Source organism: Lissotriton vulgaris, chromosome 11 (assembly GCF_964263255.1).
Source record: "Lissotriton vulgaris chromosome 11, aLisVul1.2, whole genome shotgun sequence".
Taxonomy (NCBI): Eukaryota; Metazoa; Chordata; class Amphibia; order Caudata; family Salamandridae; genus Lissotriton; species Lissotriton vulgaris.
Genome location: NC_141699.1, coordinates 882,886,812 through 882,912,559, shown reverse-complemented (window position 1 = coordinate 882,912,559; position 25,748 = coordinate 882,886,812). Strand labels below are relative to the sequence as shown.

Below are 25,748 nucleotides of genomic sequence, written 5' to 3'. Positions count from 1 at the left end.
AAGAACACTGATCTTGTGATAAAACTCACTTAATCTGCTTTAAAGATTGGAACTAGAGAACCATACTTAGACCATAACTGCATTGACAGTCAGTATTGTGAGCTTGCTTCGACCTAAGGACACTTGCGAATCCAAACACCATGTGTCCTCGGGTCACTGGGTTAGTCGAAAAGTGGCTTCCAATCCCGGAGGAACCTGTTAAATTCTGTAGGTTTGTACGAATTAATGTTTTCCCACTTTGAACTTTCGATTTGATTAGGATGTTACACTCTGCTGGCTAGTGCCTGGCTTTGTGGAACCAGAATTAGATACTTTTTTAAGGGCTGGCCCAACATAAATGTGAAGTCCATCATATTTTTAGCTGGAAAGGCGAAACTCTGAACCTGCAGAACCTCTAAGACCACGCCATTGCAGTTGCCCTTATTGCTCCAAAGTTGAAATCCTGTTGTGAGTAGGTCATAGTCACTCACTGGACAACACTGAAATACTTTTTTTTCCTTCACTTCTTAAAACACATTTGGCCCACTTTGTTTTTTTAATTTTAAAATATGCCTGTCCCATCAAATTTCGGTAGTATTTTTTAAGTGCTTAATAACGCAATTTTTGCAGCTAATGTTTCGTTATTTTTGGATTTCCCCTGAAGTTGAAACAATCATCTTTCACTATTGACTTGTTTTCTGAATTTTTTTCCTCTTAAATAACCTTGGAAACCTTTAAATGTTTTCCTACATTTTCGCTTTTATTATTATTTTTTTTTAATTCGATGTATAGCTTGTTTTTTTCTATAGCCTTCTGTATTGTTACATGGGTTGTTAAACATAGTACTGACGTGCATATCCATTGGGAATTACCAAATCAATCCGGGCAAGTTATCATGCATTGGCCAAGGGTATACCCTTGAAAGTTTTTCATCTCTGTGAGTTAAACTGCTAGGCATACCCAGATAGACAATTTTCTCCTTGAATGTAGAAATATAAAACGTGCTGGTCTCCCTGGCTGCTTGATGGTAGAACCTGGAATACAGCACGTTTCTGTAATTCTCAGACTGTGGCACTGGTCTATCTTCTATCAAGATTTGTTAGCCACACTTTATCAGCTGTTGTTAAAGCCTCAAAGCAAATAATGTACAGACAGAAAGAGTCCATTTGGATGAAAGTTAATTTAACATCTGTCTTCATCCTATAATGTAGAAACTGAGTCATTTAACCAGTCCAGTCCTTTATGAAAGGGTGTAATAAGAGGAAAGAGTGGATTGTCTCGTTGCTTGGGCAGACATCTTGTTCAAATACGATTCTCAACCCTTTATTCATTCATTCATTCATTCATTCAAAGAAACTGTACTTTTAAGGGCATATTGACCAAAATAAAGAGTCCTGATTCCAATCATATCTTTAAAAATTACATCAAGGCATACAAACAACAAATTTAAGACCCTTTAAAAGTCACTGTACACATGATTATAAAGTTTAAAACCCTTCATGCATTGTAAAAATATAGTTTTCGGTGGTGTTACTAGGCGGAGAAAACACATTTTTTACGGAAAGGGCATAGTGCAATAAATAAGTGAATAAATTAGATAAAAAGGGGGTTCTTGAAAAAAAGGTAGGCCCTTAAATATAAAACAATGAGCTTATCCACAGGAGGTGATTATACTAGGTTACAATAAAGACCTTTTTAATTCCCTATAATAGATCCATCACATCCTTGGATGACTTCAGAAAAACCCTTCTGGTGCACTACATAGAGAACAGGAATCTGGCAACTGAGTAGACAATCGGGATACTGAGGTCATACTTCAGTATCCTAAACACCTCAAGGCAATGCCTACTGCCAATGTTCCTGCAAATCTGGACCAACCAACGTTTTCTAACTTTAAAGTAGCCGGGGCAACTAAAAAAGATGTGGAGCACTGATTCTTCTGGGTGATCACATGCCGGGCAATGTACCGCTTGCTGATCTCTCTACCTTGATGTAAAGCAGCGGAGCGGGAGAACCCCAATCCTGAATTGTAAATATAGCTTTCTTGCCGCTACCGGTTTAATAAGATCTAACACCATCTCAAAACAAAAGGTGTCTTTTATTTCTAGGAAAGCTAAAGTTAATTTGCCTGTTTGGAGCAGTAATGAAGTTGAGCCATGCTGTACTCTTCATAGTATACCTTCATTTGTTTCTTTGATATTAACGAACAGGTTAACTCTGGTCCTGCCCAGCAATCCCCCAAGCCCATATTTGCTAGCAAATTTTTAATATGGGCAAACAAAGAAAGTTTGGCAGCACCTGTGCCATCATAACTTCAGACAATTCCTCCCTATAAGGTAGAAGTTCGGGAGTAGTCCACAAGCGATGCCAGTACATTAAGGGTTTACGCTCGACACTTCTGCAATCGCCATTAATCCTGTGTCTAATCGAAGCAGAATTAGTGGGTGCCATGTGGTAACCTTAACAACTGTCTAAGATATTGATTCTCCACCTGTGATAGGGTCTCAAGCTTAAGATGACCCCATAACTCTGTGCCATATAATGCGCCACCTCGAGCCTAGGCCTTATAAATTTCTAATGCCCGGCTGACAGCTCTCTCACTGGACCTACTAAAAACCTTCCTGATGCCACCTGTTGATTGAGCTAATTTTAATGTCGACTTCATAATTTGGGACCCCCTATCCATGGTTTCAGAAATTGTAATGCCTAAATAAATAAAAGATGAAACTCTTTCAAGGGGTTTGCCATTTACTGAAGGGTTTGGGCGTGTACTTTTTGTGGTATTAAACGCCATAAATTTGGTTTTTCTGTAGATTTATTTCTAAACCTCTTTCCCTAAAGAATAACTCAAATTTATCTAAGACCCTTTGTATCCCGATGGGTGATTTAGCTACCAAAAGAGTGTCATCAGCAAACATCATTGCTGAAATTCTACGGGAGGCTAACTTTGGGGCATCTAGATCTTTTTCTGTTAGCTAGGCATCAATCAAGCCATTATTATAGAGGCTGAATAAGGTTGGCGTGAGCACATAACCCTGGGGTACGCCACGTTTAATGGGTATGGGTGCAGCAAGTTTTTCATCCCTACCATGTCTAATTTGCACATAGTTATCTTCGTGGAGTCGTTAAATAATTTGAATTAAATACATCTTAACCCCCATCTCACAAAAAACTGACCACAGTTTTTCCCTTGGCACCAAATCGAATGCTGACCTCAGGTTTACAAATATTAGGTAGAGACTGACCCCCTCCAGGCAGACGGTCTTCCAGTACAACAGTTGCAATCTTAGCACTTGGTCCAGGGTCGACAACTTTTCCCTGAACCCTGCCTGTAGGGGGGACAGTACCCCCTTTTCTTCCATCCAGGATTGTAGCCTGAGGAGTAAGACACGTGCAAATATTTTTGGGGAAATATCTGTTAAGCTGTTGAATGTCGGTATAGTTAGTTGGTAGGAGTGGAGAACCTTTTTTAAAAATCGGAATTATCTCCCCACCAAGCCAACTAGAAGGAATCTTCAAGCCCTGCATTATGGCATGAACAAGTACCCAAAAATACGGGGTCCAGATAGATGGTTCACTCCTAAAGAGATCCCCAGGGATCTTATCCAGGCCTGGTGCTTTACCTGGGGCTATTTTTGCCAAAGAGCCCTCTATTTCCTTTAGACTTATACTTGTACTCGTACTACTATCGGGGTGAAAGTTTAAATCCCCTTTTTTTGTAGGGCAATCCACTTTCGAATAACAGCCAACAGTTGGGACATCCTCTGGCATCTTTTCCTCCGCATAAAGGGATTCAAAGTGCTCCCCCCCAAACCTCTTCATCCAGGTTTGGTTCAACCGCTCTTTTGGGGATAGAAGAACCTGAATTTACAACACCCCAAAATGCCCTCATGTCTCTATCCCCTAGGGCAATTTTCAATGTATCTCAATTTTCTGTTTTCCACCTTTGTTTAGCTTCATGAACAGCCACTTTATAAGCCTTTCTTGAGATTTTTATTTGTGGGCGGTTGTTAGCTTTAATAGATACTACTAGTGCCCTTTTGGCCTTACGACAGAGAGTATTGTACCAGGGGTGGGATGGCAGTCTACCAGGCCTGATGGTTTTGTTGGGATAGAAGTTCAAAGTAACCTCTCCTAAATTAGCATAATTCAACTCAACCTCCTCTAAATCTAGATTGTCCCTACTTTGGTTGTATAAAGTGGACACCTTTACAAACACAGCGATTAGAGTATCCTTTTTTGTTTTGTTTTTTGATTCCACAGTATATTAAACAACCAGAACACATGTATTCATTGAAATATCACTTTAAGCATGTACATCCATGTGATCGGCAAATGATCCCCATATACCCATCCCAATCTTGCGTTTTCTCACCCCTGTAACTGAAAATAAACTAAACTCTAGATTAAATAAACTATACATTCTATTCCTCCATCGTGAAAATGATGGAGCTTCAGATTGTAGCCAGTCAGCCGCAACACATAATCTTGCTACAGTCATCGCAATGAATATGAAATGTCGATGTTTAAAGAAGAGACCACCCCTCATAAATTGCGGCCGACCCCAAAAGCATAATTGCAGGTGTTAAAACAATCAGATTCGTTATAATTTTCCTTAGAAATTTTTCAAGGTTAGCAATAAAATTTCCCAAATGACCACAACTAAAAATAATATGTAGCATATCAGCATTATCTGCACGACATCGAAAACATTTCCCGTCATATCCAGATTTCCACTTGGCCATGTGTGCCGGGGTGTAGTACAAATTAAAAAACGTTTTGTAGCATTTTACACGCAGATTGGCAGATAATAACGATTCCCTGCACAATAAGATAGCATAATCCAATGATACATTTTCAACCCCCAAAACTTCAGACCATTTATCGGCTTTTTTTTCCAAGTCATCTTTTCAAAATGTCAGCAGTAACTGGTACACCTCCACAATTTTCGCCTGTCGTTGCATGACTTTTATAACGGAGTTGTAAGTAAATACAATTCTTTGGCGTAACAAAGTCCTGAATTTGCAAATATTTAAAGAATTGTTGCTTCGGTAAATTAAACGATTGGGATAAATCAGCATAAGAAATTAAAACCCCCATTTGTCCCTAAAAAGTCCCCCAGTCGCACAATACCTCGAGCCCGTCCACCCAGCAGCCACCGCACCACAAAAAACAGAATGTAAGAGCTTTTTTGCATTGGTAGGGGTATACCAAGATATTTTCCCCAATTGGCACATTTTTTCAATTTTTTTCCAAACATTGAATGCCGATAAAGACCTTAAACCTAGTCTGTTTAAAGTAACCATCATCTATTTCCTTAAATAGACATTGTCTTGCCTCTGATCCTAGCAGCGTTTGAAAGATTGAAGGAGCTTCTGCTTCATTAATCATATCTTCTCCAGTCAAGAGAATCCGCATTCTTAATAAAAAGCATGCATAGAAATAAAGTAGAAAATCCGGAATAGCTAATCCCCGCGTATAATCGGTAAGGTCAGATATCGCATATCCCTTCTTGGTTTCCCAGGTGCCCACACAAATTTCGAACAGACTGTAATTGTTGAAGTTGGGGGTACAGTGAATTCTAATGGAATCGCTCTAAACAAGTATAATACCTTGGCCAAAACATTCATTTTAATTACATTCCTCCTACCAATATGTGTAAAATGTAATCGTGACCATTTATATAATGAATTCTGAATATTAACTAATAATGAAGCACAATTAAAATCCAATAATTCCTGCATGTATGATCGAATTTTGACACCTAAGTATGTTACTTCTTTTTCCACTCTAACATCGTCCATTATAACGGTCTCTGAAATTAATAGTTGTGTTTTAGTTGCGATTAATTTGTATCCTGATGCTCGACCAAACACTGTAGCCACTCGTTCTATTTTTTGCAATGCCAAGTGAGGATCCGAAGAGGCAATATCGACATCGTCCGCATAAGCAAATACCGAATATGTTATATTATGTACAAAAAATGGTTTAATTAAACCATTGTTACCCAATAACTCGATGAACGGATTAATGTATAGTGCAATGGTGAACAGGGGCACCCTTGTCTAGTGCCCCTAGTGATATTCACTGTCTCAGATGTTGATCCCGTAATAGAAATGTTAGCAACCGGTGAAGTGTACAATACCTGTAGGGCTGTTATAAAACGTTGGCCAAAACCTATATAAGACGCAATAATTCCCACAGGTATGCCCACTCCACACAGTCGAAGGTCTTTTTACGCGTCCAATAAAATTAGGCCCAGATCACGTTTCTCAGCTTGTGCAACCTCAAATAATGTCAATACCTTATTAATATGTGAGGTGGTATTACGTCCAGTTATAAACCCATGTTGGGATCAATAGACTAATGAAGCGATGACTCTAGAGATGCGGGCGGCTAATATTTTCTAATAGATTTTGCTGTCGCAATTCAATAGCGATATTGGCCTATATGAACCTACTAATTTCGGATCTTTACCTGTTTTATTAAATACTATTATAGTAGCTTCGGCCCAAGATTTTTGTGCACGACCCTCTTATGCGGCCCTAAATGTGTCTCACATATCGGTTTTAATTAAGCTAAAGAAAAGCTTATAAATCTCCGCTTGTGATCGATCTGGCCCAGCACCTTTTCCTATAGGTATCCCTTTGACAGCAATTTCTTGCTCTTCCATAGAAATAGGCTTCTCCAGTGATAACATATCACAGGGATCTAAACATTTCAAAGTCCCCTCAATTACATTAAAGAAATGGCTATAATCTAGTTCTTGTCCTGTATATGTCAGAATAAAATTTATGAAAAATCGATAGAATCCCTTTAGGTTCTTGGCAAAGACCCCATCATCTTTCTAAGCCTTAATCCGCCCCATCGCTTCTTTCCTGCATAACCGCCATGCCAAACGACCCACAGATTCCCCATATTCATACATTTGTTTTTTATTAGCGAGATATTTGCGAGCATTTTCGGTATTCCAGATCCCTTGAATTATAGCCCTTACCTGTTTCGTGGCTTCTTCACATTCCTCAATATTATTTGCCCCTAGTCTAACACCCTGTGTTAGCTTTTCCACCGCATCCTTAAGCCTTGCATACAAATCCTGTATCTCTGCCTTTTTTGTCCCATTTTGCCCATATACAAAACTTGATACTCCCAAGAACATGCTTTGAATGAGTCCCAGACTATAGCACAATGGGCTGATTTTCTATTATTAATAAAAAATTCACTAATCCAGCAAGATAATTGTTCCCTAATGCGCTCATTTACGCAGAGTTTGCGGTCAAATGAAAATGACCTCATGGGTGGGGGCTGAGTATTAACATTTAATGTCACTAATATCGGAGAATGATCTGAGGTAATCCTTGGTAAAATTCGGATTACTACGTCATTTTTTAAGGAAGTTGGCAGAAAAAAGTAATCCAGACGAGCAAACATTTTATGAGGATAAGAGTAGTAAGTGAACCCTGGAATTGTCCGATTTAAATAGCTCCAGACATCAATCAAGGCATGATCATTTACAAGATCATACAAGGCTTTGAACACCCGAGGTTTCCGCCCTTGATATCCCGTGGACCTCTCTGCAAGTCTACATGTGTTAAGTTAATATTCATGTCGCCACATAATATTAACAGTGATCCCCACAAGGCTAACTCAATATTTAACTCTTCAAAGACAGAGGCTTCATCCAAATTGAATCCATAGACAGCACAAATTGTGAACTTAACCCACCCAAAAAAACATTCTGCGATAACCCATCTTCCACACTTGTCAGCTAGACACCGTCCCGTTGTAACCCTATTGTCTTTAGCTAATATTGCAACTCTTCTGATTATGGATGATTGGTGTGAAGCCCTTATCAATGAGTAACCCAAGGTTTCTAAAAGTGCCCTTTGTGCCCAAGGTATATGCGTCTCCTGAATACAGACCACATCAGGCTGGGTGCCACGTAGTTCAGCTGTCACACAACTCCTTTTACTCCAACTGTTTAGACCAGAGACGTTCCAAGTGCAAATTTTTACCCCATTAACTGCCAGATTTATTGGTTAAGTAATATTACTACCCATGCTATCTCAGGTTGCTGAACAAAGCCAATATAATTAGATTAGGCATAATATAAACTACTCCAGTTATCCAGCGATTGATAGAAATCAGTCCATCGCACTCTTCTCCTACAGTTCGAAACGGTCAACCTGGGGTCAATAGGGTTATCTGGGGAGTGCACGTTCTCGGAATTTAATGCTTTTAGTTCTACTACTAGCGCATGGTGATCACTATCTAACCGTGGGATAATTTTAAAATCAACTGTCGCAATGCATTTTCTGGAAGCTAAACACAGCATTGCCCAACTCAAATTTTTGATTTTAGAAACCATTCAAAAAACAGAAGGAAGAGACAATACCAAACTCTTGCTTCAGAAAGAGAACTCTTGGATGTACAAACTATGTACTCACAGACCCTTCGGACTCAATGAAAAGAGCGAATTTTCATGTTATCTATGAATCATGTTTTGAATTGTAAATTTGCCCCATGTGCTCCTAGTTTTGGTACCCCTGTGTATGACCACAATACATTCAGTGTAGCGATCGATTCAACAGCATTCCCCAGTAGCTCAACACAGTATAGCTCTCTACATTAGGACCATCCTTTTTCAGACTCCGGTTCACGACAGCGAGTCGACTAGCCCCACCCTCATTCCTAATTTTATTTTTCTTTCCTTCTTTCACATTACAATTTTTCTTTCTTTCACTTTCCTTCAAAGATATCTCATATGTATTTTTAATGGCCCCAACATATCGTCACGGTGAAACTTCACCGACAACCAACAGCATTCCCATAGTCTTTCTTCAACCACTACCTGACACGTGATCGGGTCCGCGTTTGATCTAGCAAACCGAATGGCAACATTGTTGCAGCAAGAGACGCGGAACGACACAGGAACTGTTGCTCTTGATACTTTTGGAAATCTAATCCGCCGAACACCAGGTTAGTTTGTGAGAATGAACCCATGCGTTCGCTCTGCATATTTCAAACCGCGTAGCACCGACTAACAAAACCTGCGCTTTCCTTTTTCTTTCAGTTTACCGCAACATTAGATCTTTGATTTGCCAAAACGACACAGGCATGTAAGTTATCGCTCATACTTACTTTTCACTTACCAGTGTAGAGGCTAGCACATATAGACTCACATTAGCCAAACCCCAACCATTTCTGATTGTTTTTTTGAGTGTATGATTTATGGTCAATTACAAAATGTGGTTACATTCAATCATTTATTTCCACAGCGTTATTCCCTGATGAAGGGCTCACACCGTAGCCCAAAATGCATTGGATACTTTAAAATATAATGATGCCTCATGAATGAAATGAGCTACATATGTGTACTAAAGAGAAATCATTAACTATTTAATATGCTGCAAATCAATATTCAGTGAACATTGACAAATAAATGAGAAAAACTTGATATACACTAACCTACTGTGTGGAATCCTCTGTTGTCAAGAGGAGTAATTTTAAAATCAACCATCCTGTCCCAGGAGATAGTCAATTAGGATGTAATCTAATAAAAACCCACGATCCTTGCAATAAAACTTGCAGCCGTTTGATGTATCAGACAGTGATCTTCCATTGCACGCTCTTAGTGGATGTTTTAGGACAAGGCAATTCATCTGGATCACCAGGGGAGACCATTTTTTAACTTGTGGATATCTGGACTCTGGGATTTCCAGAAAATAATCCTCATCATGTATATTGTCAAAGAACAAACCCTCAAGTGGCTCGAACTGGCAGTTAAAATCCCCTCCTACGATGACCATTTGTTTTGCAGCAGTAGAACACAATATTCTGGTTAGTTCCTCCACCGTATTGGACTCTTTACCTCTAAGGGTGGGCCCCGAGTATTTATTTATTAGGGAAACAGGAGGCTTAGAAGGAAACTGCAGTTGGACACACAAGATGTCAATCTGTGGCCACAGCTCCCCGGGCTTTCTCTAGCATCCTGTCTATAGACTTAGGTTTAGAGCATGTTTTAGGCAAACCTAAAATTTGTTTCTTCTCCATACAAGCCAGTTTCCCCATTTTGCGGACTCTTAACTATTATAGGGGGATGATTTATACACACCACTACACTATTAGGATATAATCTACACACACAATGATTTCCCTGTAGTCTTACAACATCTACTTTTATGCTTCACAGAACGCCAAGTCAATATAATGAAAATTGACAGATCTCAGGGGGTGTCAAACTTGGTAAAAGTAAACAGCAACTCATGTCCAGGACCCTCGTTGTAAATGTTAGGGGGAATGCCCAACCCAGCCTCTTCCGGCCTCTGACGGGCGTGGACGAGCCCGCCCTTGGCCCGCGTGCGTCCTGCGCTGCGGAGGGCCGGACCGGTTTTGAGGGCCTCTGGCCCCCTCCAACAGCATCACTGGCTCTGCGCCTCGGAGAGCCTTCTGGAGGTTTGTAGTTGGGGCCTCAAGATTTTACTGGCGGCTCTGCTCCCCTAAGCGACTATGATGGCGGCAAAATTTAGCAGGCTCCCGCTGGTTCCCGCCGAAGTAAGTACCAATGGCCATTCTCCTTACAGCTGGGTCAAGTTCAGGAGCATTTATCACCAAATAGACTTTAGACATTGAACCAGAACCTATTGTTTTAAAAATAAGAGCACCCTATGTTTCTCCTAATGAGTTGTTTTATGAATCTCTCCTTGACTCTGGGTACTTTACCACTGCTTATCAGTGCTAAAGTGCATAGGCTCTCTGTGTAAATTGTGATTGTTTATCCTTCATTGGCGTATTTGATTTACCAGTAGGTCCCTAGTAAAGTGCACTGAGTGTTCCAGGGCTGGTAAATCAAATGCTACTAGTGGGCCTGAAGCACTGATTGTACAATCCACATAAGTAGCCTTGAACAGATGTCTCAGGCCTACCACAGTGATGCCTGTGCACAGTTTAACTGTCATGTCGACTTGGCAAGTGCACTCACTTGCCAGGCCCTACCCTTCCCTTCTCTTACAAATTGGAAACCCCATGGTAGGACCAAGATACCTACCTGGGTAGGGTGCAGTGTGTGTGAAAGGTGGGACATATACTGTTTTGTGTAACATGTTCTGATGGTGAAATACTGCCAATTTCGTTTTTCACTATTGAAAGGCTATCTTGCCCCATAGGACAGAATGGGGAATGCTTTGTAACATTTTACAAGTATATCTTCCCATAGGTTTAAGCTTGAAAAATGGAGTTTTGTATCCCTGAACTCAGGATTTAATGGCACATCTTTTAGTAAAGATGGTTTTTAAATTGTGTTTGTAAATACCACTTTTAGAAAGTGTCTATTTTCACGTTCAACCATCCTGTGCGCTTCTGTCTGTTTGTGGATTGGAGTGACAGGGGCTGGGGAAGTGCAGTGGGTCCAGGAGGCTGAATGAGTCAGCACTAGGCTGAATAGGCCTTATCTGCATTTGGAGTGGTGGGAGGAGTAGCACATGTACCAGAATAGGGCTGTGCCTGCCTTCCACAATGCTGGTTCCAACCCACTATGGTGTATCTGGAGCAAAGGGTCAAACTGGCAATAGATGTTATTGTGCACTTGCAGAGTGCCCCCCAGAAATGGATTGGACTAGGCTCAGAGCCCCTTGCACAAAGAGAACAAAGACATTTTGGGCATAAGTATCAGACTCAAAACCCCAGACTTTTAGATCATTTCTGGAATTCAAAAAGAACCATTGCCAAGGAGAAGAGCGAAAGAGACTGAAAAGAAGTACTGCACATGCTGTTTGTCTGGGGTTGGTGTGCAGTTGCTGTTTCTGCCAAGGAAAGGATAAGGACTTTACTGTGTCCCCTGCCTGAAGGAGATTTCCAAGGGCCTCAAGTGAGCTGGCCTCCTGTTTTGAAGTCTCAGGGACACAGGCATTTACCCCCAGCTCCCCTGAACTCCTCTGCTGCTGTGAGTTCAAGCCTGCCCAGAGGTACCTATGCCAGTTTTGGGCCTCTGGAGGTTCTTGTTGCTGCTTGGGAGCTGGAAGAAAGAAGAAACTCTAACTACAGAAATTGATGCATCGCTCTTCTTGCAGCTGTTTTTCCGATGCATCTCCATGGCGCAAGAAGAATTTCCACGCATCGCTACACCGGAAACTGCTGCAGCGCCTGTCGCCGCTACAAGAATTGACACATCAGCGGATCGTGGCTGATGAGGCCTGACACCGCATCAATCAACAGCACATCCCGGATTTCCATGCATCGTACCTGTGCGGTATGCTTTCCCTGAATCATCACCTGCGAACCAGAACAGTCACGAAGGATCGCATCACTCTCCATACAGACCGGATTTGATGCAACTCTTCCTCAGCGTGTCGCAGAACCGTCGCATCATCTCCCCAAGGTCTCATGAGTGTTGCATCTTCGTTTTCCGACTTTGCAGCTGTTTGACTTTTCTACGGGTACTTTGGTGAAACGTCACGCATCCATAATTTTCTATGGTACAAGTTCTTGAAACTTTCTAAAGTCATATTTTTACCTGTGTATGTTGGATTTTTTTCGTTTTGTTCATGTTTAGTTTAGATAAAGATGCTTTCTTTTTCTAAACTGATGTGGTGTCCTTTTGTGGTGTTTTTACTGTGTTACTATGAGTACTGGTACAAATACTTGACACATTGCCTTTGAGATAAGCCGGTCTTCTCATGCCAAGCTACCAAGGGGTTGAGCAGGGGTTGTCTGAAGTGTTTATCCCCCTTACCCGGACTAGAAGCGAGGGTCCCTATTTAGACAAAGGTACCTACCTCTGCCAACGAGAGACCCCCATTTCTAACACTCGTCACAAGCTTCTAACATTAAATTTAGTCCTAATATGTTAGCATAAACTGATGATTTGAATTTCCATGACAGAAAAAGGCAGCTTGTTCTATATATTTTTGAAACTTTCTAACGATTACAAGTTTTAGTTATATGTGGGCAAGTTTAATACTTGAAAGTAGAACAAATTGAAAATGTGTACGGTGTAGCCATTTCAGTAAAATAGTTCTTTCTCTTCTTTTTTTTCGTCAGGTTAACGTAAATGGTCTTGAATTCACCCCACCTGTCACCTTTATATTAAAATCTGGAACAGGTCCAGTGCATATCTGCGCACAACATCTTACACGTAAGTGCAGCAGAGACACAACGTTTTTCTAGTGCTGTTTGGTAAATAACGTCCAACCTTCTTTTTCCGACTAATATCGCTTTCCATGTACTCATCAGGCCAATGTTACATCCACAGTGTGATAGAATAACAAATGTTGATGCTTGCAAACTTTATTCCACAGTTCTCATTTTAGCAGCCAAACCTCATGGAAGCCTTTGAGTATCTCAATCAACATGCAGTGCTTGATTTGAAGGATGGTTAGGGGGGGGGCTGTTGCCACTCATTTTTGGGGACCAGTGCTTGGGTTTCCTCATCAGACTTTGACCCAGAGCAAGAGAGAAATGTACAAGAGGGGAGAAAGAAGTAGAAGTAAGATTTGAACAAAAGGAAAAAAAAACAGGGAAGGAGAAACTGCAAGAATGGGATAAAGCAGTAGGGGAGTGTCTGGTGGTAGGTAAGAGATATGAGGTAGAATTGCAATTAAACAGCCTCGGTATGCAGTACCGTGACATTCTATTGCACTGGCCGCGGGCTTCTGAGCAACGCTTGGCTTCTTTTAAAAATTATGCACTGTCAAAATGTATCACCTTCTTAGGTCATTTTTAAGTAGCTTATTTGCATCGCATTGCAAAACCACCGTAATTACCCAACTAGTGCAGCATTCCATTGAGTAACCCATAGCATTTGGGCACAGGTATTAACCTTGGTGGAAATTCAGCTATGTATCGGATATAACTAAGATTTTGGCCAGCCACTGGCTTATAAATATTAATGAAGGGCTTAAGCCAACTGGTGTCAGGAGCTAGTGCTTATATGCGTTGGTTCTAGTGATACTGAGTAAGTTCTGTTAGGGCGTACTGAAATGGGGAAGTGCTGTTTATGTGGAGAATGTGGTTCAGATGCAAATCATGAGGTTCTACTTTTTATTGGCCCATCCCAAACTGACGCTGCACTGATAAAGGCACTCATACATTTAGCTAATTGGTTGGTGGCAGAAGTAAAAAAGATTCCTATCCTGATTATTCTAAAATGGCTCTCATTAGAAGTATGAATACATTTCAAGACTTGAAGCATAGTCTATACAGCTCAGTAACTCCTTCCAAGCAGATGCTGCTACAACAAAGTAGCAAGCAGAGGAGAACCACACAAGACCTACATCCTGGATTCACGTGAAGATTCCAAAGAAGGGGAGGGTGTATGAATCTAGACTTCAAATCAAACTTTTTCCTGCCATTATCTTTAGATATGCAGAACGCATTCCAAATAGCCAAGATGGAGTCACTCTGTGTTATCTTTCAAGAAGACCCTAAGCTTTACAGCAATTACAATGTCAAAGGTTTAGAACCTAGGATGAATATTTCTCATCATGAAAGAATGGTGTACAATCAAAGATTCAGAGTAGAGATACTAATCTTTTACATGGCCACATCTTGAGCTCTATACTTCAAATATCAGTCAAAAGAAAAGAGCAATGCGTCTTTCAGGAGAAATCACTGCCATAGTCAGTGGCACAAAGTGTGGAATCATCTGACCAGTTGAAGAAAACTGACCATGGCTTTGTGTAAACCTCCACCTTGCTGTCACATTTTAAGCATATTAGCCCTTTGAACTGGCCTAAAGCTCTGTTCAAAGGCACAACTAGAACACAAACAGTCTTAGGGTATGTCCAGGGGTCCACAAATCTACCTACACACATTGACATTACTAGCCTGCATTAGCTGGGTCATTCTAAATGGTAATGGTGTCTGTTGGGTAGGTATAGCCTTCTGCCCCAGTGTAGGAGAGAGAGCTCTGGTTGCATTTCTGAGGATAAATGCAACACACTGAAATTTGATACACAGTCCAGATCTTAGATGAGGTGAATGAGTGGCTTGTCTAGCAAAAAGTCACTCAAAGCTTGGAAGCTCAGGAGCTGATGGGCCTAAGAACTGGCAGCAAGTACACAGTATGTGATCATATTGAGACAGCAGCTTGTCCAGTAAATCGACCTGTCAAAAACCAGAAGTCCGGCTCATACTTTATTTCATACACATGGGACTCCATTCAACATAAAATTGAATCTGTGGTCCTAAGACCTTGAATGCTGATGTGAAACGGATAATGCCTAAGCACATTGTGGAGTGCGCACTCTCAATGAATATATAAAGTATGAGATTCAGACTGCAAGTAGACAAAGTCTTTAAAAAATCCCATTTTGTTGAGCAATATGTCCTACTGCAGGGGATTAACTATATTCCCCTTATCTGTGTAGCGTCCTCCCCAACCTAGTTACATACTAATTCTTTTTTTTCTTCATATCCCATAAAACTTTTTTGGGTCATTTGTACAAAACATCATCAAAGTATACAAAGATAAAAACATAAATAAATACGCAGTTAAAATAGTATTAAACCATTACAAGCTTAGGTACGAATTACATCCTGAATCGAAATAACAAACATTTGAGGATACATAAGTTCATTCGGCCTAGTCAAGCTAAGAGGGATTCTATGCAACCACCTAGCATTTAGGGTACTATACCATATGTACAGACTTGATATTTTGAGATACATGACCAAGATAAGGAAGAAAAAAGATTACTTCAATACTATGCTAAAAAATGTTTGCGAATCAGCCAAAAGGAAAATAAAAAGCGACTGAGGGCAAAAACTATTGGCCCTGAAGTATCTGCTTTTAAAATACTAAACGCAGTCTGGAGCTGCCTAGCACCCAGATTTAAACATAAAGGTCATATCCATCTCCTTAGCAGCTGCCGGTACTTGGTGCAAAAAAACAGGATGTGTTCTTCAGTTTTGTTGGCTTCGCGGCAAGCCGGGCAAGGATCTGGAGCTAAGCCAGTCGCCTCTTTCCCCGGAAATTTCAATAGCAGATTGCCATATCTAAACCTAGTGTACAAACTCTTGGCAAGGAGGGGGGAGAGGGGAGGGGGGTGAAATCAGGTTTAAAAAAAGGGTTCAAATAAAGGGCTAGATTTGATATTTAAGAAGTTAGATGTTAACTTTCCGCATCTTTGGGTGTTAGTATAATTCTCCCCTACTACGCTCCAGTATGTGGCTTTAAGGGTCAGAATATCCCGTTTACTGGCCCTTTCTGGGTGCTAGTAGCAAGGAGATGTGGAGGGTTCCCACACTGAATCCTGTGGTGCTCCTGTGGAGGTGACTACCTCAGTTTCTTAAAAAAATACTCAAATTCAACGATTCAATTGATTAATCGTAATTTTATTCCAATGAGTCATATATTTATATTCATATAGACTGTATAGTGTAGTTCAGTTCGTACAAAACAAACGTTTTGAAATGCCAATGTCCCTATGCATTTCGGGACAAAAGTCCCTTCATCAGGGGAATGAGATAGATCTGTGGAGGAAATAAACATTGCTTTAGGAAGGGGACTGTTCCCTCAACGTGCTAAAGAAAGAGATTGAAAAAAGTGACTGAAACCTAAAAGTCACGGGTGATAAGTGGCGACAGAAAAAAAAACGAGTGTTGGTTGAAAGGTATGCTGTTCATTTAAGTGTAATAAGATGAGCATGGCTTTCGCGGCTGATAAGTGACAGCAGGAAATTAACCATGCATAAGTGGAAAGTGATACTGTGCATTATGTAAAAACACCCGTGGAGCCGAAAACTAACTAGTGAGGTGGAAACCTGGAGGTTGAAGGATAAACGAAATCCCCAAAGTTAACACCCGGTAGGTGTGCATCCCTTATCTGGCAATGCGTAATCGGAACAAGCAATCGAGAGAGTGAATTCTTACCCAAAACGTTCTCGGTGCAGCGATATAGCGTTCTCTGATGGTTACCAATTCAGTGACCTGGAGTGCCGGAGTACGCGCGGGATAGGTGCAAGGGCATAGATAATGGACCAAGTGGGGCCAATAACATTAAAAAAAGGACTATAACCAAAATTGTCGTGAGTAATGTCAAAGTGGGATATATAATGGTAAAAACGACCCGAGGGTTCCAAATAATAATGTAATGTGCCCCGAATACGTGACTATTGGAAACCAAGTTATCAAAACAGCTGAAGGTGGGCAATGGTACAGTGCAAGAATAAATGTGGTGTTATCCGGCCGGTGTCGGCCATGTTGAGTGTGGGAAGTCTCAGGAGATACAGTTTCAAAAGATAAACAACACATCAGAAAATAAATAAATAATTGCAGAATTCAAAGAAGACATTGTGCTCAGTCCAAATCAATCGCTTCTAGGAATGTAAAGGCAAGAGTATGAAAAATGAACAAGAACAGTGACCATGTCGAGGAAAGGGCAGAACAGAGATCTTTTAACGGGGAAAAATTGTAGGAACCAGTGGAGGGAGGATGCATACAAAAAGAATGCATATGAAAAAGGAAATAGGAAATGGGGATACATGCAGTAGAGTGAGAATGCATACAAAGGAAAGGGTGCATACAAAAGGGAGGAAATGAGGGAAAATTAATTATGGGTAGAAGAAACATGAAGGGTTAGCAAAAAGGAAGAAAGGCAAGTATAGTGAGCAAAAAGTTGGTGCATGTTTTTAGAGGAAGCAACTATATTCAATCCGTTCGTTAAGTCCTTTTGGTTGGCATGATTCCAACAATTTGATCCAGACAAGTTCACGTTGTAATAATCTCTTGCGATTATCAACGCCCGGTCTCATAGGACAACCTCTAGTACAAGGAACCTTAGTTGGCTAATGTTATGTTGGGCAGATATGAAATGGGCTGCTAAAGGAGACTTCAGATTCTTGTTCCTTATGGTACTTTTGTGCTCCGTTAAACAGACTTTCCTTTCTGTCTTTCCCATGTAGGGTAAGCGGCAAGGGCACTTCAGCAGATACACCAAGTTCATAGTCGCAGGTGGCGTTAGTTTTAAGTTTGATTTGTTTGCCAGATCGAGGATGGTTCATGGAGTTGCCTCTGATTATATTGTTGCAGTGACTGCAGTTATGACATGGTTTGGTACCGGAAAAAACAAAAACTGTTGATTTCGGTTTGGATTCCAGCATGTTTTTCAGATTATTGGCTCTTTGGTAGGCAAACAATGGAGTGCAGTTGAAAATGCCTTGAAAATCTGGTTCAAGTTTGGACACAAATACAGGTCTTTCTGTTTTGCGCTGGCCCAAACTGGGAGTTAGAAGATCTTTTCTTTCTTTGGACATAACAGGTTCACGGGCAGCAAATAGGGTGGCTTCAGGATATTTCCATTACCTGTATTTCTGCAGAATGGTTTTTTTCAGTATATTCTGGGTGCTCCCGCAAGACCGTCAGATTCAATAGCTTACGCCACTTAGCGATATGTCTGAACCAAGGTAGTTGTTTTGCCCCATTATATACTAGGACCTCCCGCAATGAATTACAGTAATCGGTTAATTGCGGAGTGGTCCATACGCGCAGCCAATAAAGCAGTGGTCTCTGGGCTGCTAGATCACCCATTCTCTTTAACCCAAGATCTTAAAAGATTGGGGTGAGCGGCGTAGTAACAGGTAGCGAGATGAGAGCCCTTACAGGGTACTTGCTAATTAATACATTAGACACGGAGCTTAGTATAACATGTCTTTATCCGTCTGCGTGTTACCACAAACTCATCATTCTAAGCCTGCATTCACTTCACAACACACAAACACTTAACGTTACAATTCTACAGAGTCCATCAAGAGCCAAAAGAATTCTGAAATTGCTAACTCGCAAGACACTACATCTCCCCCTCTGATAATTTTTTTTCTTTTCTGTTTACAAATAAATACAATTATAGCTATTCCACGAGTCTTTGTGGCACTCTGATCACACATCCTGATTGTGGTTTTGGGAACTGGGGGGCAGGCAGCCAAGGTGTCCATGATCTGCGTTTGCGATGTAGAGACCGCAGCAGTCGGGAGGGTCTTTAATTGTCCTTTCAGACCCTCCTCTACATTGACATCAGTCCCTGACGAGCAATGAAATACAAGAATTCTGTTGTGATGGACTTTCCAGGACGTTGGGCAGTCACCCTGGGTCCTTTGCTTGTCTTAACATGAAATGATCAGCATCAAAGGGAGCATCAGATGTTAGTTTTCTAGACTGATGAACACTCACTCAATCTCCTCTAGTGAAAGAAATTTCTTTTGCATGTTGATGATTGTCTGCATAGGCTATCATTTTCCTTTTACAATCCAAGTCTTTTATACAAGTTTCTTCCTCAGTACCTGATCCTCTGTTGGTCCATTGAGGTAACTTGGTGATCATGGATCACCCAAACATAAAGTTTGCAGGGGCTTTCACCTGTGGTCGAGTGAGAGGTCGAATGGTAAGCATGAAGAGTAGAAATAAAGTTAGTTTTAAGGTCGATCTTTTCCAATGCAGCACGCTGAACAGCTTTCTTGAGACTACTCCTAAAACGTTCGACAATGCCATTGCCTTGTGGCCAAAGAGGTGTGCCCTTCAGATGCTTCACATTAAGATGTTTGAGAAAGCATCCGAATTCTCGACTGTTGAAAGGTGGGACGTTGTCAGATTATAAGATTGCAGGAATACCCCAGAAACACCCGCAGTAGCTAGGATGCCGTATGATCTCTCAATTACTTTTTTGAGCGATGGATGACAGTTCATCTGTCAATGGAAAACAGAAGTATTCATCAACAATCGCCATCAGGTGATGCCCATTCTTAAGAGGACCAAAGAAGTCAACAGCCATATTGTTCCATACGTCCTTTGGCAACACTGACATGTTTAAGATGTGTTGAGTGGTTTTCGATGAAAGACAGTTGCATAGATGACAGGCCTTCAATTCTATTTCAACTCTCATCAAGATGAGAAATTAGACTACATCTCAGAGAGCTTGTTTTTTCTGGCAATGGTTCCACGATGTCCTTCATGGGCCACTTCAATTATCTCAATCAATCAATCAGATAATTTGTAAAGCGCACTACATTAAGCATGAGCGGGAAATCCGTTACGCTCGCGGATTTTGCGGATTTTTGGGAAATCCGCAATCCGCGAATTTTGCGGATTTCCCGCAAAATGCGCAAAAAAAATCTGCGAGCGTAACGGGTTCAAAAGTTGAACCCCCACTCATGCAACTATTTTACAATGGCGCCAGCAAGCTGCCAGCGCCGTTGTAAAATAGTTACAAAGTTAGCTTGCACAGGAACCACTAGATAAAATGAAGCAGGTGCTGCTTTATTTTATCTAAGTGCTTCCTGTGCAAGCTAACTTTGTAACTATTTTACAACGGCGCTGGCAGCTTGCTGGCGCCATTGTAAAATAGTTACAGGCACAGCCTCACACAGGTCACTCAAGGGACCCCTGCGCCCTTCAGGGCGATTGCATAGTAACACACACATGGTCACTCGAACTAGTTGCTCAAATTCAGTGACTCATTCATTAGCCCAAAAACAATCCTGAGCGTCTTCGAGGCTGGACAGGTGTGCCTCTTCCCAAATCTACTGTGGAAAATCAGCTGTGATGCTGGGTAGAGGGCGGCCTTTGCATGGTCGCTCGAACTAGTTGATGCTCAAAATCAGTGACTCATTCATTAGCCCAAAAACAATCATGAGCGTCTTCGAGGCGGGAAGGTGTGCCTCTTCCCAAATCTACTGTGGAAAATCAGCTGTGATGCTGGGTAGAGGCCTTTGCATCCTTGACTTTCATGAGCGCAATCCCCGTGCTGTTCCTGTGGCCAGGAGCTTCTTTCTCTTCATATAATTGTGTTCTCACGGGTTGCTGCAAGTTCGCACGCGTTTTGTACAATTTCGCAATTTGCGAAATTGTACAAAACCCTCGCGAACTTGCAGAAACCCGTGCGAACATAAAAAAAAATCCGCAAATTTGCGAGAATTTGCTGATTTTGCGGATTGCGAGTTCGCAAATCCGCAAAATCCGCGAACGCGAGATTCGCAAAATTCGCTACCCGCGAGGGTTTCAAGGCACTGAAGGGAGGGGAGGAAGGGAGTGCTGTAGCTACTGGTCGAACAGCAATGTCTTGAATAGTTTCCTAATCAACCAGTAATCAAAAGGAGAATGGACACTGGTATCTGCAAAAAACCAAATAGTTTTTTATCGAGAACCCTCATAGACTTCCTGGAATCGTGTCGTAGCGGTATATCTTTTATCCGCCCCCTCAGGAGTCATGGCATAGTCATTGGGTTAACGATTAACGTGCAGGGTGCCTGCCTCACCAGAGGCTACTTCTGGTATTTACAGAAGTGTCCAGAAATAAAAAGTGGGTAGAAAAAACTGTTAAAAATAGTGAGTAGATCAAAAGAGTGAATTTTATTTACAAAGTCTAATCACTAAGCTAAAAAACGTTGTGATATTAGGTAGTCGGGTTAATGAACTACTATATCGTATTCAAAAAGGTGTCGACATGTTTCAGCTCTCGGGGCCCTACAGGGTCAGGGGAGCTTTCGTCAGGACAAGGACAAGAAACAAAATTACAAGGAAATACACACACTATTTGCGTGGTATTGGATGCTGATGGCATGGAATTTCCAAGCTGTATTCAAAGACAAAAAGAACACCAACAAATAGTGAGTTGGGTAGTGTGTGAGGTGCGGCACTGTCGGGCACACATTATGTACAAAGCATCATTAATGCTATTAACAGATTATTCTGGTTGTAGAAATAATCTCAGAAAAGGTTAAAAAAGTGGAGAAAGTTACAGGTACAAGTGAACTTCGGGGAGTGGGAACAGCCAAATCGCCGTCTAGTTTATCAATGTCTTAGAGACGGGTATCATGCAGGAGTCTTTACACGATGACAGGGTGGGAGTAGAGCATGGATTAGTGCATCATATTCATGTCTCTGCTATTAAAGACCCTAGCATACATCCAGCAGTCAGTGTTCGTCATACATGTATCCGAAGGATACCCAATCATTCAGTTAAGTTTACCTTTATGATTGAGTTTTTTGGCATCAACAGGGACTCGGAGTCACGCCAGGAGTTTCACTCTGGGGGAGACAACAGCGGGTCTCAGGTTATTAGTAGAGGCGTTCTTACCTTGGTAGCTGTGTGGAAAATCAGGAAACGCCATTCTTACCCATGCGGCCCGGATTTCGTGCCTAGTGCTGACTCTGCCCCTGGTTCATGGTAGGTCAGAGCTCACGGCACTTATATGCTGGTTGTAGACACTAAAAAAGGACTACTAATCCGACATGTAATTGACATACCAAGATGGTGGACTCACTGGTAGGGTATCTAGGTGTAATTAGCTGAACTGATGCCAGGGGATATGGTCATTCATACCTATTACATCAGTTCTCAAGCGGTCAACCCATCTCTGTTCCTTGTTAAACAAGACTTGTTCAGCATTGTGATCTTTGAAGTCGAGCATTTCCAAAACTGTCCATTTCAGGTCATCACACGTGTGACCGGCTTCTACAAAATGGGCACATAGTTTGGTCGTGTTCTTTTTCAGCCTCACATTGCTTCGGTGTTCTCCTATACGGAGTTTGACTTTACGGCAGGTCATGCCAATGTATTGTTTTTGGCAGGGACATGTGATCATGTAAATCACATGTGAGGAGTTACAGTTCGTGTGACTCCTTTGGGTCCAGAGCAGATCATCATTCAGTTGGAGGGTTTTTGTACAGGTGGTAAACTTGCAGACCCCGCATGTACCACAAGGGTAATGTCCGGTCACTGGAGTCATGTTAATGTCTCTGATGTTGGACCTTGGCATAGGTTTCCTCGGTCTTGTATGGACCAGAACATCTTTTATATTTTTTGTTCTTCTGTTGGCAAACCTAGGTTTGGGCCAGTTTAGGTTGCCAGAGGTGAGTATTTGCCATTTCTTCTTGATGAGTTTTTGGACTTCATGGGTGGCTGGGCAATAGGTGGTTACGCAGGTTACAAGGTCTTTCACTGGCTCTTTAAATTGTGCTTTGTAGTAGACAGTCTCTCGGCTGATATTTCGCACGTTTTGCGCACTTCTTTATTATTGCCGGAGTGTAATCTCTTTTCTTCAGTTTTCGGCTTAGTTCTGCTGCTTGTAGTTTATAATCAGTTATTTTGCTGCAGTTACGTTTATGTCTCAAGAATTGGCTGTACGGGAGATTGTCTCGTAACGGCCGCGGGTGGTAACTGTGGTAAGATAGTAAGCAGTTTTTGGCTGTGGGCTTGGTGTAGGTTTTGGTCTCAAGTTTGCCATTTTCAGAAAAAATGGTTAGATCCAGGAAGTCAATTGTATTTCTGCTGGATGTGAAGGTGAACTTCAGCCAAGGATCTCTGCCATTAAGCCAGTCCATGAAGTTGGTTAGATCTGATTGAGTGTCCCATAGTAGTATGACGTCGTCAATGTAACGTTTCCAATATTTGATATTGGAAAAGTAGGGATTGGTGTTGTTCAGGATGCAGTCCTCTTCCAAACGGCTCACATAGAGTCCTGCTACTGAGGGCGCAAATGCACTCCCCATGGAGGTCCCATGACATTGGAGGAATAATTGCCCATTATACTCAAAATAGTTCTCTTGTAATGCGAGTCTGCAACATTCAAGAATGAAGTGACGTGGGGTCTTGTAGTTCCAATCTTCTTTGAAGAGGAGGTCCTCCAACATTTTGAGCGTGTCTTCTTGCGGTTGACTGGTGTAGAGGGATTCTACATCCAGTCCCACTAATAGCATGTTATTTTGGTCATATTCCACATTTGATATTTGGCCCAATAAGTCTCGTGTATCCTTGAGATATGTGGGTGTTTTCTGGACCAGGGGTTTTAAGTACTCATCTGCGAACTTTGACAATGGCTCCAAAAGGGACCCTATTCCCGAGACTATCGGGCGTCCAGGAGGAGGGAGTCTGTTTTTGTGGGTTTTTGGCAGGGAGTAAAAGAACGGAGTTTTGGGGTTCTTTGGTGTGAGGTATTCTGCCTCTTTTTTTGATATCCAGTCATTAGTCTCAGCCTCATGTACCATTATGGCTATGGTGTTAGTCAATCTTTCTGTGGGATCGGTGTCAAGGCGTTTGTAGAAAGTCTCATTCCTCAAGAGTGTTTGGCACTGTTCGTCATAGCCTTCTTTAGTGAGGATAACTACCCCACCCCCCTTGTCTGCGGGCTTGATGATGATCTCTTCGTTGTCTCTGAGCTCAGAGAGCGCCTTTTTCTCTCTCTTTGTCATATTTTGATAGACGTTTTCCATGTAGTTCATTTCGTCTATCCCTTTCATCACGGCTTGTTCGAAAGCCTGGATCTCAATGGGTACTGCTGTGGTTGGTGGGCTGAACTTGGATTTTCTCCTCAAGTTTGTGTCTCCGTTTATCCCTGGGTTTGTGGAGTCTTTAAAGAAAGCTTTCAATTTCAGCGTCCTGCAGAATTCTGAGACTTCACACTTGAGTTTGAACCGGTCTGTTGTAGGAGCCGGTCACACGTGTGATGACCTGAAATGGACAGTTTTGGAAATGCTCGACTTCAAAGATCACAATGCTGAACAAGTCTTGTTTAACAAGGAACAGAGATGGGTTGACCGCTTGAGAACTGATGTAATAGGTATGAATGACCATATCCCCTGGCATCAGTTCAGCTAATTACACCTAGATACCCTACCAGTGAGTCCACCATCTTGGTATGTCAATTACATGTCCGATTAGTAGTCCTTTTTTAGTGTCTACAACCAGCATATAAGTGCCGTGAGCTCTGACCTACCATGAACCAGGGGCAGAGTCAGCACTAGGCACGAAATCCGGGCCGCATGGGTAAGAATGGCGTTTCCTGATTTTCCACACAGCTACCAAGGTAAGAACGCCTCTACTAATAACCTGAGACCCGCTGTTGTCTCCCCCAGAGTGAAACTCCTGGCGTGACTCCGAGTCCCTGTTGATGCCAAAAAACTCAATCATAAAGGTAAACTTAACTGAATGATTGGGTATCCTTCGGATACATGTATGACGAACACTGACTGCTGGATGTATGCTAGGGTCTTTAATAGCAGAGACATGAATATGATGCACTAATCCATGCTCTACTCCCACCCTGTCATCGTGTAAAGACTCCTGCATGATACCCGTCTCTAAGACATTGATAAACTAGACGGCGATTTGGCTGTTCCCACTCCCCGAAGTTCACTTGTACCTGTAACTTTCTCCACTTTTTTAACCTTTTCTGAGATTATTTCTACAACCAGAATAATCTGTTAATAGCATTAATGATGCTTTGTACATAATGTGTGCCCGACAGTGCCGCACCTCACACACTACCCAACTCACTATTTGTTGGTGTTCTTTTTGTCTTTGAATACAGCTTGGAAATTCCATGCCATCAGCATCCAATACCACGCAAATAGTGTGTGTATTTCCTTGTAATTTTGTTTCTTGTCCTTGTCCTGACGAAAGCTCCCCTGACCCTGTAGGGCCCCGAGAGCTGAAACATGTCGACACCTTTTTGAATACGATATAGTAGTTCATTAACCCGACTACCTAATATCACAACGTTTTTTAGCTTAGTGATTAGACTTTGTAAATAAAATTCACTCTTTTGATCTACTCACTATTTTTAACAGTTTTTTCTACCCACTTTTTATTTCTGGACACTTCTGTAAATACCAGAAGTAGCCTCTGGTGAGGCAGGCACCCTGCACGTTAATCGTTAACCCAATGACTATGCCATGACTCCTGAGGGGGCGGATAAAAGATATACCGCTACGACACGATTCCAGGAAGTCTATGAGGGTTCTCGATAAAAAACTATTTGGTTTTTTGCAGATACCAGTGT

The 25,748-nt window shown here is 41.7% G+C and overlaps 1 protein-coding gene across 1 annotated transcript in view; it reads left to right on the top strand.

Moving 5' to 3' along the window:
- The window catches only part of LOC147683642 (nucleoplasmin-like), a 298,974-nt gene that overhangs the window by 163,596 nt on the left and 109,630 nt on the right, over positions 1-25,748 (top strand). Inside the window, exon 4 of the mRNA XM_086944883.1 lies at positions 13,018-13,111. Coding sequence (XP_086801009.1) covers positions 13,018-13,111 — 94 coding nt within the window. The remainder of the gene's footprint in view (positions 1-13,017; positions 13,112-25,748) is intronic.